At 36.7% G+C, this 15948-nt stretch overlaps 2 protein-coding genes across 3 annotated transcripts in view; one reads left to right on the top strand and one right to left on the bottom strand.

Annotated features, from left to right (window-relative positions):
* Positions 1-15948, top strand: part of LOC127845741 (DNA repair-scaffolding protein-like) — a 590230-nt gene that overhangs the window by 74001 nt on the left and 500281 nt on the right. The window lies entirely within an intron of this gene.
* The window catches only part of LOC127845738 (uncharacterized), a 94366-nt gene that overhangs the window by 8703 nt on the left and 69715 nt on the right, over positions 1-15948 (bottom strand). For both annotated transcript variants that reach the window (XM_052376846.1, XM_052376847.1), the window contains exons 20-22: positions 15470-15619; positions 4578-4682; positions 2980-3067 (exon numbers count right to left, since the gene is read on the bottom strand). In XM_052376846.1, the coding sequence (XP_052232806.1) occupies positions 2980-3067; positions 4578-4682; positions 15470-15619 (343 nt within the window). The remainder of the gene's footprint in view (positions 1-2979; positions 3068-4577; positions 4683-15469; positions 15620-15948) is intronic.

The following is a 15948-nucleotide window of genomic DNA, read 5'->3' as shown; positions in this document are numbered from 1 at the left end:
AAAGAAAGTTTCAAATTTTGTATTTAAATAACATTATTTAAACAAGAGGCCCCAAAAGGCCCTGGGTCGCTCACCTGAGAGACTAAGATGGAAAGAAACAAAGATTAAAAAACTTCAGCAAATATTGCAAATTATTGGTATGAGAAGACTGACTTTAAAAATAAGGTGTTCCAAAGTAAGCACAATAGGCCTATATAGAAAATTACCCCACCCACGCTGGTGGCCATGTTTTTAATACCCAAATTTTTTATAAATATATATATATAAGGAAAATGCTTCTTACATCCATATAGAGAAAACTGCCCCACCCCCTGGCGGCAATGTTTTTCCACTGATCACGACCATTTTCAAACTCATCCAATATATCAATGAAACCGATTTTTTGACCAAGTTTCATGATGATTGGCCAAAAAATGTGACTTTCGAGTGTTCACAAGCTTTTTTAGTATATAAATTAAAGGAAAATGACCCGCCCCCCCCCCCCCCCCCCCCCCCCCTTTGGCGGTCATGTTACTAGATGAACTCAACCGTCATATTTGAACTCAACCGTCGTATCCAGGAAAAAATCTTCTGACCAAATGTCATGAAGATTGGGCAAAAAATGTGTCTTCTAGACTGTTCACATGTTTTCTTATATACATATAGAGAAAACTGCCCCACCCCCTGGCGGCCATGTTTTTTTCACTGATCACGACTATTTCAAACTCAACCAAGATATCCATAAAACCAATGTGTTGACCAAGTTTCATGATGATTGGACAAAAAATGTTACTTCTAGAGTGTTCACAAGCTTTTTTTACTATATAAATATAAGGAAAAAGACCCCCCCTCCTGTTGGCCATGTTTTTTTACTGATCCGAACCATTTAAGAACTCAACCGTCGTATCAAGAAAAGAAATGTTCTGACCAAATTTCATAAAGATTGGGTGAAAAATGTGTCGTCTAGACTGTTCACATGTTTTCACTATATACATATAGAGAAAACTGCCCCATCCCCTGGCAGCAATGTTTGTCCACTGATCATGACCATTTTCAAAATCGTTCAAAATATCCACATAACCAATGTTTCGACCTAATAAATGATGATTAGGCAAAAAATGTGACTTCTAGAGTGTTCACAAGCTTCTTTACTATATAAATATAAGGAAAAAGACCCCACTCCCTGGTGGCCATGTTTTTTTACCGATTCGAACCATTTTCGAACTCAACTGTCATATCCAGGAAACAAATGTTCGGACCAAATTTCATGAAGATTGGGCAAAAAATGTGTCTTCTAGACTGTTCACATGTTTACACTATATACATATAGAGAAAACTGCCCCGCACCCTGGCAGCCATGTTTTTTCACTGATCATGACCATTATCGAACTCGTCCGAGATATCTGTAAAATCGATGTTTAGACAAAATTTCATGATGATTAGGCAAAAAATGTGACTTCTAGAGTGTTCACAAGCTTTTTTTACTATATAAACATATGGAAAAAGACCCCCCCCTCCCCCCTGGCGGCCATGTTTTTTTACCAATCCAAACCATTTTCGAACTCAACCGACGTATATAGGAAACAAATGTTCTGACCAAATTTCAGGAAGATTTGACCAAAAATGTGACTTCTAGAGTGTTCACATGTTTTCACTATATACATATAGAGAAAACTGCCCTGCCCCCTGGCGGCCATGTTTTTTCACCGATCTGAACCATTTTCGAACTCATCCAAGATATCAATCAAACCAATGTTTTGACCAAGTTTCATGATGATTGGGCAAAAATTGTGACTTCAAGAGTGTTCACAAGGATTCTCTATAGCCATATAAGTAATATTGCCCAGCCCCCTGGCGGCCATGTTTTTCAATGGACCCAAACCGTTTTTGAACTCAACCAACATATCATTAAGACAAACATTTTGACAAAGTTACATGAAGATTGGGCATCAAATGTGACTTCTACAGTGTTCACAAGGTTTTGTTTTTTTTACCTAGTGACCCAGTTTTTGACCCAGTTTCGAACTCGGTCGAGGAATCATTGGGACAAATGTTCTGACCAAGTTTCATGAAGATCGGACAATAAATGTGGCCTCTTGAGTGTTCACAAGGCAAATGTTGACGCTGCACGACGGACAAAAGGCGATCATAAAAGCTCACCATGAGCACAGCTCAGGTGAGCTAAAAACAGAACATGTATAGAAACTGATTTCAAGCAATTACATACTTGAGTGAAGAAAACACAAGTATGCAATAATTTTATTGCAAAATGTGTTGCAGTGTCTTATTGCAATTTGACATTTTTTTAATAAAATCCTGTTGTGCAATGAACCCATTTCGCAATAAACTCATCACACATGCACCAATTGATTTAAATTGATTTTAAATGCTGAAAAGACAGTTTTTAATGTCGTTTTACAGATTTTCTTTTGAAAAAAAGACAGAATCACAAGTTTCAACCAATAAAATAAAAGACAATGAAAGTGAGCAATATCATGAGTAAATGTGATAAAACCATACAGAATACATGTATGTACAGAGAATGATTTCATCCATTTTTGGACTTAGGTTAAGAAAATCCAGATATGCAATAATTAAATTGCAAAACGGGTCTTATTGCAATTTGACATATGTAAAACAATCCGTTTTGCAATAAACTAATCACATTCTAGTATTGACTCTTTTGAGCTCGAAATTAGCTGAAATCACTATATATGCACATTCTACATTGTTTTAACATATTTACAGTATCTATTCCATATTTTCATTGCCATTTATTTTTCTGTCAAAATTCCCACTTCTTTCTTATTTTGAAAAAAGAAAATTTATCTTAAATAGAGTCAAATCTCTTTTCAAAGTCCTGATCTGAGGCATAACTGTTCTGTTGTTCTTAAAGCTCAAAGCACAAAGTTCAAAGACGAATATAAACATTGTTTAGCATTTTGCTTAATTCTCTTGTTTCGAAATCACTCATTTCCATAAACAGAGAAAATGATTTACCTCTAGTGATTGGAAATGTCCAACAATATACATGGCATATTTAGCCCTAGTCAATGCCACATTCATACGCTTCCGACAGCCAACAAACCTGTCAAGAAGGCATAAATTAATAATATTGTATAAGAACTTTGTCACAAATGAGACAATCAACCCCACGCCTGTATGTCAGATATGTTCAAGGGAAATGTATCCTTTACCACCTAAAGTTACATATAATTAAAAACGTTTTCTTACTAAATACAAGTTTTAAAGGCTTCATTTCCAACCCTTAGTTACTGATGAGCGGCAAACAGCATAAAATCTGTTCTGGTTTTTTGCTGGCTGCAAAAGCCATTTTCATTTTGCTTCTAATGGGGGAAAGGGTTTAATCAGGTAAATGAAGATCACTGGGGATGAAAAGTGACTTCCTGATCTGCACTTTATGGTTAGGACATAATTAAAGTCTCATTTAAACTTCTTGAGAAATGTATAAAGAATTCGCTCCAAAAACAATGTGGATGACTTGACAAACCAACATAGTGACTCATATATAACTCGTCCATGAACGGGTTTAAAAAATCATCAAGCACAACATAATTTGTAATATGAGAAAATTGTAAACATATGATTCGTATACAACTTCAGAGAAATCTGTCCCTAGTTTTTATGTTTTTACTTTCTTTTCGATGAAATAGACAAAATACGGCTTGCTTTTACATTTAAACAAGGGCTGTTTGTAAAACATGCATGCCCCCCATATGGGCTGTCAGTTGTAGTGGCAGCCATTGTGTGAATATGTTTTTTGTCACTGTGACCTCGACCTTTGACCTAGTGACCTGAAAATCAATAGGGGTCATATGCCAGTCATGATCAATCTACCTATGAAGTTTCATGATCCTAGGCCTAACTATTCTTGTGTTATCATCAGGAAACCTTTTAACTGTTTTGAGCCACTGTGACCTTGACCTTTGACCTAGTGACCTAAAAATGTATATGGGTCATCTGCCAGTCATGATCAATGTACCTATGAAGTTTCAAGATCCTAGGCGTAAGCATTCTTGAGTTATCATCCGGAAACCATTTTACTATTTCGAGTCACTGTGACCTTGACCTTTGACCGAGTGACCTGAAAATCAATAGAGGTCATCTGCGAGTCATGATCAATATACCTATGAAGTTTCATGATCCTAGGCCTAAGCATTCTTGAGTTATCATCTGTAAACCATTTTACTATTTCGAGTCACTGTGACCTTGACCTTTGATCTAGTGACCTGAAAATCAATAGGGGTCATCTGCCAGTCATGATCAATGTCCCTATGAAGTTAAATGATCCTAGGCCTAAGCGCTTTTGAGTTATCATCTGGAAACCATCTGGTGGACGGAGGGACGGACCAACATGTGCAAAACAATATACCCCCTCTTCTTCGAGGGGGGGGGATAATAAAGCTCCACATAGTCTTTAATTATACAGTTCCAATCATTTCTTATTTTCATACGCAAGTACTCTTAACACCCTCTTGACTCATTGGTTGCATTGAAAACTTATAAGAACTGTTTCAAATTCACTTTTAAGTATAATGGTCTCTTACTCATGCAGAAAGAAAAGCCAAGGGACTCACCCAACATTCTTTCCAAGGTTGGCTCTGACACATGACATGATGATCACATGCTTCTCTCTACCTTGGAACCCGTCCACAGTGCAAACCTCTATAGTCTCCAGCCTCCTGTGGAAAGAATCAACAAATGAGCCACCCTATTGGAAAACTGGGTTTAATGCATGTGGGCACAAGCTTATCTGAGACAACACTTTCAGCCATATTGGATTTTTTTTAGAAGAGACTTCCTTTAATAAAACAAGAGATGTGTTTGTCAGAAACACTATGCCCCCTTTTGCACCGCTTTGAAGCCATAAATTTGACCTTTGACCTTGAAGGATGACCTTGACCTTTCACCACTCAAAATGTGCAGCTCCGTGAGATACACATGCATGCAAAATATCCAGTTGCTATCTTCAATACTCAAAAAGTTATGACAAAACTTCAACGAAGGTTAAAGTTTCAGGATGGAAAAAACAGAATATTTGACCTTTGACCTTGAAGGATGACCTTGACCTTGACTTTTTACCACTCAAAATGTGCAGCTCCATGAGATACACATGCATGCCAAATATCAAGTTGCTATCTTCAATATTAAAAAAGTTATCAAACTTAAACCAAGGTTTAAGTTTTGGGACACACACAATAACAGACAGGCCAAAAACAATATACCCCTGATATTTCGATCCGGGGGCATAAAAATTCCGTAAAAGCGGAATATGGCTACATTGATTAGCTTGCGATACTGACTTAATGACAGACTGACTCTAATAAACCCCCTTTCAACAACATCTATCTTCAGAATGACACCTGAAACTGCCACAAATACCCCAAATGCAGCATGTCCTACTATACAGCAAGTTGTAACAATCTTCAACTTTAAAAAAAGGCATCATTTAAGCGTGTTTTAATTTACGGTTTTAAAAACTGGTACAACATCAAATCAATAGAAACGATATATGCGCAGAAAAGTGTATGTCTCCAGACTGACAGATCAGCTGAGGTCAGAGCTGCAGGCAATTTACTCCCATGTACTTTGTTGTAGGGGAAACAATATATGATACCAGGACAGGTCAGACATGTGTCCATTTGGGTCAGTATATATAATTATATATATAGAACCCCTGGGGTGCCGGGATGAAGAAAGCATATGATCAAAATCAAAATGAAACTTGTGTACATTTGAATACAAAAACTTTTACCACTTAGTCAAAGTCAAATCCTCATTAATATTGATATTTTAATTTAATACGTCAATTAAATAAATGTGCATTATTCATTTACCACTGGTTTCCCACCTGTAGAAGAATTTGCAAGGAAACCACCTGTTATAATATCTGTGTTATCACAAAATATTTCTCACCACATAATTCAAATGATTTGTATCCAAATGTAAGGGATTTGGTTTGGGCTCTAAAGTACCTTCTTATGTGATATTGCCAGGGCTCTAAAGTACCATTTTAATGTGATATTGCCAAACACAAAGTTTCTGAACAAACAAATTTTCTATTGATTTTAAAAGATGCGTTTGATTGACAATTTGATTAATAACAACAGCTGTCAACAGACAGTGCCCTCGACTATTCAAAGTGCTTGACAGTATAACTTAAGCTATCATGGGGAAATTGTTCATATTCAATAAGGTCAAGGTTATATAGTCATATTCTATATTTAAACTGGAAGAGGACCATGATTGAAACATTTTGGTCGCTCATGTTTTAAAGAAGATGAGCATTTATAAAGGCATATTTCCACAATCTATTGAACATTTGTAAAGACATAAAACAAACTAATAAGATAGTAAGGTAATCATTTTGTCAGTTACGCAAGTTTTGAATGCTTAAGATTGTATTTGCTGAATTCCCATTTCTGCAAAAACTGAGAATGTAATGATTCTTGTCCAAAGTTCATGAAAATCTAATTTTTAGACAGAATATGATTTATATTTGCAATCATATTTCTGAGTTATATAAAAAATAAAACAAAGGACAAAATTTCACAAAACCAGGTTTTCAATTTGAAAAAAAAAGTATGATAAAGGGAGACAATTCAAAATGTGCATTGTAACCCCTCTTGTGTAAAATTCAAACTATTTTTACTCGTGGCGACCTAGATTTCAATTTGAAAATAAAAAAGTCAGATAAAGGGAGACAACTCAAAATGTGCATTGTTCCTGATTGTTCATAGTTACCCCCATTTTTCAAATTCAATTTAATTTTAGTCGTGGCGACCTTGACCTTGGAGATATTGACGTAATTCTTTCGCGGGACACACCGTCCGATGATGGTGAACAAATGTGCCAAATGATTCGAAAATCTCACAATGAATGACAGTTATGGCCTGGACAAGCTAATTTATGGCAATTTTTTACCTTTGAACTCAAAAAAGTGTCCTTGACCTTGGAGATATTGACGCAGGGGCGGCGAAATCTAAAAAAACTATACTTGTCCACGGACAACCATTTAGGAAATTTAACTTGTCCGTTGCTGATCTACACTTGTCCGTTAGTGTTTATATAAATTATAAACGCATCTATTGATTAATTAAAAATAATGTGGAATATATCAAAATGAGTATGATTTGCTTGTTTTGTTTATAGTTGTATTTCAATGGTACATTCATTATAGCAGTATATTATAAACAATATAAACACTTTCTAAAACTTTTAATCTTGCAAAGCTAGTGTTATTAAAACATGTGTTGAACATAAGTACATCGTAATTTTAACAAACTAAACTAGTCCAATATGTGGACCTCATCAAACTGAGACTGTGCACCGCTACTGGTAGCAATTTGATTATCATCAACTGGTAACAATTGAAAAACTGTGAGCCAAGTTTCTTGAAAAGTTTTGGTACGTTTACTTAGATCATATTTTTTTATCATAATCTTTCTTAGTTTATTTGGGAGGTGGACTGCTCAAAGCTTTCGGGTTTCAGCTGAGTTGTTGAAGATTTAAAAAAAAAAAAGTTCCATTTTTACCATTAAAGTCGTCTTAAATAACAAGGTAGACCGTGTTTTCATTATCTTAGTTTGATACTTTTTATTTTCGTCTGATTGTAAAAATAAAGAAACTTGTCTGTACACTTTCTAACAGTCGGGCCGAATGTTGAAAATGCGGCATGCTCCCTGTCTCTTATAGAATAAGGAGATCACTGCGCAGGAGAGTGCCCGTATTTTAACTTGATTGCTATGAAAATAGTACTGACAATGTTATCGCGTGTCAACATCCGGTTTTGTAAAACTTAGTTACGGCTTTAATACAATGTATTTTTTTGTAAACCTGGACCCAAGTTTTAAACGAGAGCACCGCCTTGCGGGTGCAGACCGCTCATCTATTTTCTTTTTAAAGGTGAAGGGACTATCATTTTCAATCACAAAGGAGGGAGGGGTGGAGTGAAGAAGGGTGTATAGTGTGGGGGTGTGGACATTTATTACAATATTTTCCAAAAATGCGAAAAAAAAATGCAACAAAAAGGAAAAAAAAATCAGGGGGGGGGGGGAGAGTTGGGGGGGGGGGGGGATTCTTGGGTGCGATGGTTGGACGGTATTTCAAACATAAAATAATGAAAATAAATGTTTGTTTTTTTTAACCGTTTCAAAAAAAAAGAAAATTGGGGGGGGGGGGGTGGGGGGGGGTATAGTGTGAGGGTGTGGTGGTCATTTGTGAGATGATCTTAAAAAAAAAAAAAAAAAAAAATAAGGGGGGGGGGGGGATTTGGGTGGGGGGAGGGGGGGGGGGTGGGTTGGGATTCTTGGGTGCGATGGTTGGACGATATTTCAAACATAAAATAATAAAACTAAATATTTGTGTTTTTTAACCGTTTCAAAAAAAAAATTGGGGGGGGGGGGGTATAGTGTGATGGTGGGGTGGTCATTTGTGAGATGATCTTAAAAAAAAAAAATAGGGGGGGGATTTGGGAGGGGGGGGGGGAGTGGGGGAGGGCACGGGGGATGGTTTAGGTGGAGTCTATTGTGGTTTGTCAGGTAAGAGTAGTTTTGTCAAAGTATCAATCAAATCTAATCATAAATAAAGAAGTAATGGCAATTTAAGCAAAATTTAATAATTTTTACCTTGAGAGTCAAGGTCATTCAAAGGTCAAGGTAAAATTCAACTTGCCAGGTACAGTAACCTCATGATAGCATGAAAGTATTTGAAGTTTGAAAGCAATAGCTTTGATAGTTAAGAAGTAAAGTGGATCGAAACACAAAATTTAACCATATATTCAAAGTTACTAAGTAAAAAAAGGGCCATAATTCCGTAAAAATGACAACCAGAGTTATGCAACTTGTCCTTTTACTGTACCCTTATGATAGTTTGCGAGTGTTCCAAGTATGAAAGCAATATCTATGATACTTAAGGGGTAAAGTGGACCAAAACACAAAACTTAACCAAATTTTCAATTTTCTAAGTAAAAAGGGCCCATAATTCCGTCCAAATGCCAGTCAGAGTTACATAACTTTGCCTGCACAGTCCCCTTATGATAGTTAATAAATGTTGCAAGTATGAAAGCAATAGCTTTGATACTGTAGGAATAAAGTGGACCTAAACACAAAACTTAACCAAATTTTCAATTTTCTAAGTATAAAAAGGGCCCATAATTCTGTCAAAATGTTAGTCAGAGTTACATTACTTTGCCTGCACAGTCCCCTTATGATAGTTAGTAAGTGTTGCAAGTATGAAGCAATAGCTTTGAAACTTACGGAATAAAATGGACCTAAACACAAAACTTAACCAAAATTTTCAATTTTCTAAGTATAAAAAGGGCACATAATTCTGTAAAAATGCACGCCAGAATTATCTAACTTTGCCTGCACAGTCCCCTCATGATAGTAAGTAAGTATACCAAGTTTGAATGCAATAGCATTGATACTTTATGAGAAAAGTGGACCTAAACGCAAAACTTAACCAAAATTTTCAATTTTCTAAGTATAAAAAGGGCACATAATTCTGTCAAATTGCACGCCAGAGTTAACTAACTTTGCCTGCCCAGTCCTCTCATGATAGTAAGTAAGTGTACCAAGTTTGAATGCAATAGCATTGATACTTTCTGAGAAAAGTGGACCTAAACGCAAAACTTAACCGGACGCCAACGCCGACGCCGACGCCAAGGTGATGACAATAGCTCATAATTTTTTTTTCAAAAAATAGATGAGCTAAAAACTTGTTGTCCACGGACATCTTAATTGAAAACAAGAGCACCGCATAACGGGTGCCAACGCTCGGCTGCGGATGCAGTTTTGAAGAGATGTGTTTGTCAGAAACACAATGCCCCCTACTGCGCGGCATTGAAATAACATTTCTATTTATCATTTGGCAGGTATAGAAATCATCTCCCTTTAAAAGTTATTACTTCCCTTGAATTTTGTCCAATCCAACCGGGCCCGGGGGGGGGGGGGGGGGGGGGGGTGGGGGGGGGTGGGGGGGGGGACTGGGGAGGGTCACTGACAACCAAGGCCTGTGGCTTAAAGGGGCCTTTTCACAGATTTTGGCATTTTTTTAACTTATTCATTAAATGCTTTATTTTGATAAATGTAAACATTGGATCGTAAAAGCTCCAGTAAAAAAACAAGAAAAAAATTAAAAAAGGAAAAGAACATTGCCCGGAGCAGGTTTCGAACCAGTGACCCCTGGAGTCCTGCCAGAGTCCTGAAGTAAAAACGCTTTAGCCTACTGAGCTATTCCGCCGAGTACACATTGTTGACGTATTTTATACCTCATATAAGCAATCTTCGTAGTTTCACAAAATTTTACGACAAAAACAGAACTCTCCAAATTATTCAATCGTTTCGCGTTGCAACGCTTTATAATTTTTAGGTTTTAAAATCGTCAAAAGATGCATATAATGGCTATATTAGAGCATGGTTAATGTTCAGTATTACTGTTTCCTCACAAATATCATAACTAAAACGAAAACTTACGAATCTGAAACAACTTTTTTTCAATTTCGTCAATTTACCAAAGCGTGAAAAGATCCCTTTAAAGAGATCATAGCCAGAGTGTTTTTTTTTCTTTTTCTGAAAATCATTGCCAGAGTTGATCATGTATCTATGGACATTAGTACATAGGTATGTAATGAACATCAAAGAAATTATAATTATATCATTAAAAAAAAACTTTGACAAATCAATCATTTGGGTTATAAATAATCAAAATAATAAATCTGTACATTAACTGTGAAAAGAACTTCAATTCTTGGTAAGGAAATATATAATATGAGATTTATAATTATATAAATTACTTCCCTTGAAAATAATTGTCTGTAACAAATCTCTATTTTTAGTAGCAAATAATTAAAAGCCACTACCATGACTGTAGATTCACCACTCAAAATGCATGAGATACACATGCATGCTAAATATATAATGTGGCTATGTTCAATATTGAATAATTTTCTCCCTTTTTAAAGCTTATTTCTTCCCTTTAATCTGTATCTCTTACCGTAGACCGTAAAGGATGACCTTGACCTTTTACCACAATGTGTTTGTCAGAAACACAATGCCGCCTACTGCGCCGCTTTGATTTATTTAACAAAAATATATTTGTGGGCAGGCCAGATAACTATGTCCATTTAAAGCTTATTACTTCCCATTACTTTGTTTTTTGCACCCTAGACCTTGAAGGATGATGTTCACCTTGAAATTTTACCACTCAAAATGTGCAGCTCCATGAGATACACATGCATGCCAAATATCAAGGTGCTATCTTCAATATTTAAAAAGTTATGGCCAATGTTAAGGTTTTAGCACAACGCCTACTGCGGGCCCCGGACGGCAGACGACGAGCTGGCTATGACAATAGCTCAGGTTTTCTCCGAAAACAGCCTCGCTAAAAATCTGTTGCCCAGATAAGTAAATGTACAACTTGGGAAACTCGGACATTTGATCTCGCTACCCCTGTCACGTAATTCTTTCGCGCGACACACCGTCTAATGATGGTGAACAAATGTGCCAAATGATTTTAAAATCTCACAATGAACGACAAAGTTATGGCCCGGACAAGCTTGTTCCGGCCGCCCGCTGACATTTCTTTCCTTTTTAGGAGTGGGGTGGGGGGATGTGAGTTGGGGTAGGTGGGGGTGGAGGGGGGGAAGGTATAATGTGGGGTGTGGTCATTTAAATGGGAAGTGGGGATTCCGAGGTGGGTGATGGTTTGGGTGGAGTCCATTGTGGTATGTCAGGTAAGTGTTGTTTTGTCAATGTATGCATCAAATCTGATCATAAATGTAGAAGTTATGGAAATTTTAGCAACATTTAATAATATGACTTTGAGAGTCAAGGTAATTCAAAGGTCAAGGACAAATTCAACTTGCCAGGTACAGTACCCTCATGATAATAAGAAAGTATTTGAAGTTTGAAAGCAATAGCCTTGATGCTTTAGAAGTAAAGTGGATCTAAACACAAAATTAAATCAAATTTCAAAGTTACTAAATAAAAAAAGGGCCATAATTTGTCAAAATGCCAACCAGCGTTATGCAACTTTTCCTGTTCAGTCCCCTTATGATAATTAGGGAGTGTTCCAATTCTGAAAGCAATAGCAATGATACTTTAGGAGTAAAGTGGACCAAAACATAAAACTTAACCAAATTTTCAATTTCCTATATATAAAAGGGGCCATAATCATGTCAAAATACCAGTCAGAAGTAACTTTGCCTGAAGAGTCCCCTTATTATAGTTTGTAAGTGTTGCATTGAAAGCAATAGTTTGATACTTATGGAATAAAGTGGACCTAAATACAAAACTTAACCAAATTTTCAATCATCTAAGTATAAAAAAAGGGAACATAATTCTTATAAAATGCTTGATACAGTTGTCTGCTCTTGTTTATAGATTTGGGTTATGTTGGTTAAGAAGTATCAAAATATGAAAGCAATATGTCAAGGGACATAGAAAATATAAGAGGTGGTACACAAACTTTAACATAGACAAGAGGGCCATGATGGCCCTGAATCGCTCACCTGACTCATTAAGATCAGATGAAAACTATGACCTCTATTGTCTACACAATGTTTTTCTATGATTTGACCTAGTGACCTAGTTCCTGACTCTAGATGAAACAAATACAATCCCAATCCAGATTTCATCAAGATAAACATTCTGACCACAGTTCATAAATATTGGATGAAAACTGTGACCTCTATTGTCAACACAAGGTTTTTCTATTTATTTGACCTAGATTTTTACCCCAGATGACCCAAATACAATCCCACCCAGATTTCATCAAGAATTCTGACCAAATTTCATAAAGGTTGGATGAAAACTGTGATCTCTAATGTCTACACAAGGTTTTTCTATTATTTGACCTAGTGACCTAGTTTTTGACCCCAGATGGCCCAAATAAAATCCCAACCCAGATTTCATCAAGATAAACATTCTGACTAAATTTCATAAAGATTGGATGAAAACTGTGACCTCTATTGTCTACAGAAGGTTGTTCTATTATTTGACCTAGTGACCTTGTTTTTGACCCCAGATGACCCAAATACAATCCCAAACCGGATTTCATCAAGATAAACATTTTGACCAAATTTCATCAAGATTGGATGCAAACTGTGACCTCTACTGTCTACACAAACAAATTGTTGACGGACGGACGCACGGACACACGCAGGCACGCACAACGGACGCCGGACATCACACGATCACATAAGCTCACCGTGTCACTTCATGACAGGTGACCTAAAAATATGTGTCGGAGATAAACATGAACAGTTGTGGTTAAAATCCCATAGAAACAAGGGCTGTTTGTAAAACATGCATGCCCCCCTATATGGGCTATAAGTTGTAGTAGCAGCCATTGTGTGAATACGTTTTTTGTCACTGTGAATGGTGGTGGTGGTGGTGGTGGTGGTGGTGGTGGTGGTGGTGGTGGTGGTGGTGGTGGTGGTGGTGTAGTAGTAGTAGTAGTAGTAGTAGTAGTAGTAGTAGTAGTAGTAGTAGTAGTAGTAGTAGTAGTAGTAGTAGTAGTAGTAGTAGTAGTAGTAGTAGTAGTAGTAGTAGTAGTAGTAGTAGTAGTAGTAGAAGTAGTAGTAGTAGTAGTAGTAGTAGTAGTAGAAGTAGTAGTAGTAGTAGTAGTAGTAGTAGAAGTAGTAGTAGTAGTAGTAGTAGTAGTAGTAGTGGTAGTAGTAGTAGTAGTAGTAGTAGTAGTGGTAAAAGTAGTAGTAGTAGTGGCAGTAGTAGTAGAAGTAGTAATGGTGGTGGTGGTGGTGGTGGTGGTGGTGGTGGTAGTAGTAGTAGTACTAGTAGTAGTAGTACTAGTAGTAGTAGTAGAAGTAGTAGTAGTAGAAGTAGTAGTAGTAGTAGTAGTAGTAGTAGTAGTAGTAGTAGTAGTAGTAGTAGTAGTAGTGGTAGTAGTAGTAGTAGTAGTGGTAGTAGTAGTAGAAGTAGTAGTAGTAGTAGTAGTAGTAGAAGTAGTAGTAGTAGTAGTAGTAGTAGTAGTAGTAGTAGTAGTAGTAGTAGTAGTAGTAGTAGTAGTAGCAGTAGCAGTAGCAGTAGCAGAAGCAGTAGCAGCATTACAAGACCAATACTTAAGAATGATCAAATGGGAAAAGTTAACCTAGCACTGGCAGTAAATATGTGGCTCATTTACAGGTCAGATTTGGAATCTCTGCTGTAAAATGAGATTTTGAATGAATTAAAGGGAGGCAAATCTGTAATAAAAAGAACATGCATAAACCGTAGTTGTTTCCCTTGTTTGAACCATGCTAAATCCTTACAAGTTTGGAAAGAATTGGATGAAAAATTTGGACTTTATTGCATAAACACCATTTTCTCAATTCAAGGGGAGGTAATTCTGTACTTCATGGACCAATAATGCTCATTTTTTGTAGGGTTCGTGTCCTCATTGATATAAAGACACTGTGCAAATTTGGAAAGGATCGGACAAAAAATGTGGAAGATTTTTGAAAGTTTTCACAAAATAGGCAAAAACGAATAAACATGCAAAGTTCAACGAGCTCCTGCGGCCATGTTTTTTGACGAATCAAATTTCTTTGAACAACTTTTTCAGGGGAGCCTTCAAAGGTCATCCCTGTGAAAATTTTTGAAAATCTGATGAGCGGTTTCTGACAAGAAGATTTTTTAAGGTTTTTACCATATATGGTCATGGCGGCCATCTTGGTTATGTGATCAAATTTTTTTTAACAATTCTTTTGTCCCATGACCTAGGGATGCTCCACATGAAATTTAGTTGAAATTGGCTCAATGGTTTAGTAGAAGAAGATGTTTACAAATTGTTTACAGACAGACAGACGGACGGACGGACGCCGGACGCTGAGTGATCACAATAGCTCACCCTGAGCTATCGCTCAGGTGAGCTAAAAATCTAAGTGAAAAAAGGGCCATAATTGTTACAAAATGCTTGATACAGTTGTCTGCTCTTGTTTATTGGTTGGGGTCATGTTGGTAAAGAAGTATGCAAAATATAAAAGCAATATGTCAAGGAACATAGGAAATATTTGGGGGTGGTACGCAAACTTTAACATTCCAACACTCATGGGAACGGGAACGCCGACGCCGGGGCAAGTAGGATAGCTCCACTATATATATTTCATATAAAATAGTCGAGCTAAAAAGGCCATAATTCTTACAAAATGATTGATACATTTGTCTGCTCTTGTTTATAAATTAAGGTCATGTTGGTAAAGAAGTATGCAAAATATATAAGCAATATGTCAAGGGACATAGAAAATATTTGAGGTGGTACACAAAACTTAACATTCCAACCCTCACACCGACGCCGGGGTGAGTAAGATAGCTCCACTATATATATATTTCTTATAATAGTTTAGCTAAAAATCTTTTAACAAAATTCTCAATCTCCAAAAAAGAGTTGTCTTCAGGGTGAAACAAAGGAGACTGTCATTTAAAAGGTTCTCGGAAAGAGATGTAACTGCTGCAAGAAGTTTTGTAATCACCTGTGTTTAAGCTTGTCACTTATCTCGTCTCGTTGCTTTGAGTAGGGGGCTATGATACCAATCATCTTCTCTGTGACCTTGCATTTGCTGTGCACTATACACCGACACAGCTCTGCTACAAACTCTGCCTCCATCTGATTGGACATAGATCTGTGGACATAGACAGTGACATACAAATTTAAAAATACTCTCAATCCTAAGCTTGGCAGACATAGGTGACAAGGGATCTTATTAAGTGTGTTTGTTTAATTGGACTTTTAGTTGTTTATAACCATATTTCAGTCATGTCACAACAGTCAGTTAACCCTTCCACTTAGATACGTATTTTGACGTATATGTGGCCCCTTAGAAAGTTAAATTTGATTAAAGACCTTTCTTACTAGACTCAAATTGTAAAGGCTTCATTTCCAACTTTGATTACTGATGAGCAGCAAACAGCAAAAAACCTGAACAGACTGCATGTTACTTACAGGCTGTTC

Source organism: Dreissena polymorpha, chromosome 9, assembly GCF_020536995.1.
Source record: "Dreissena polymorpha isolate Duluth1 chromosome 9, UMN_Dpol_1.0, whole genome shotgun sequence".
Taxonomy (NCBI): Eukaryota; Metazoa; Mollusca; class Bivalvia; order Myida; family Dreissenidae; genus Dreissena; species Dreissena polymorpha.
This window is presented reverse-complemented; position numbering and strand designations above follow the sequence as displayed.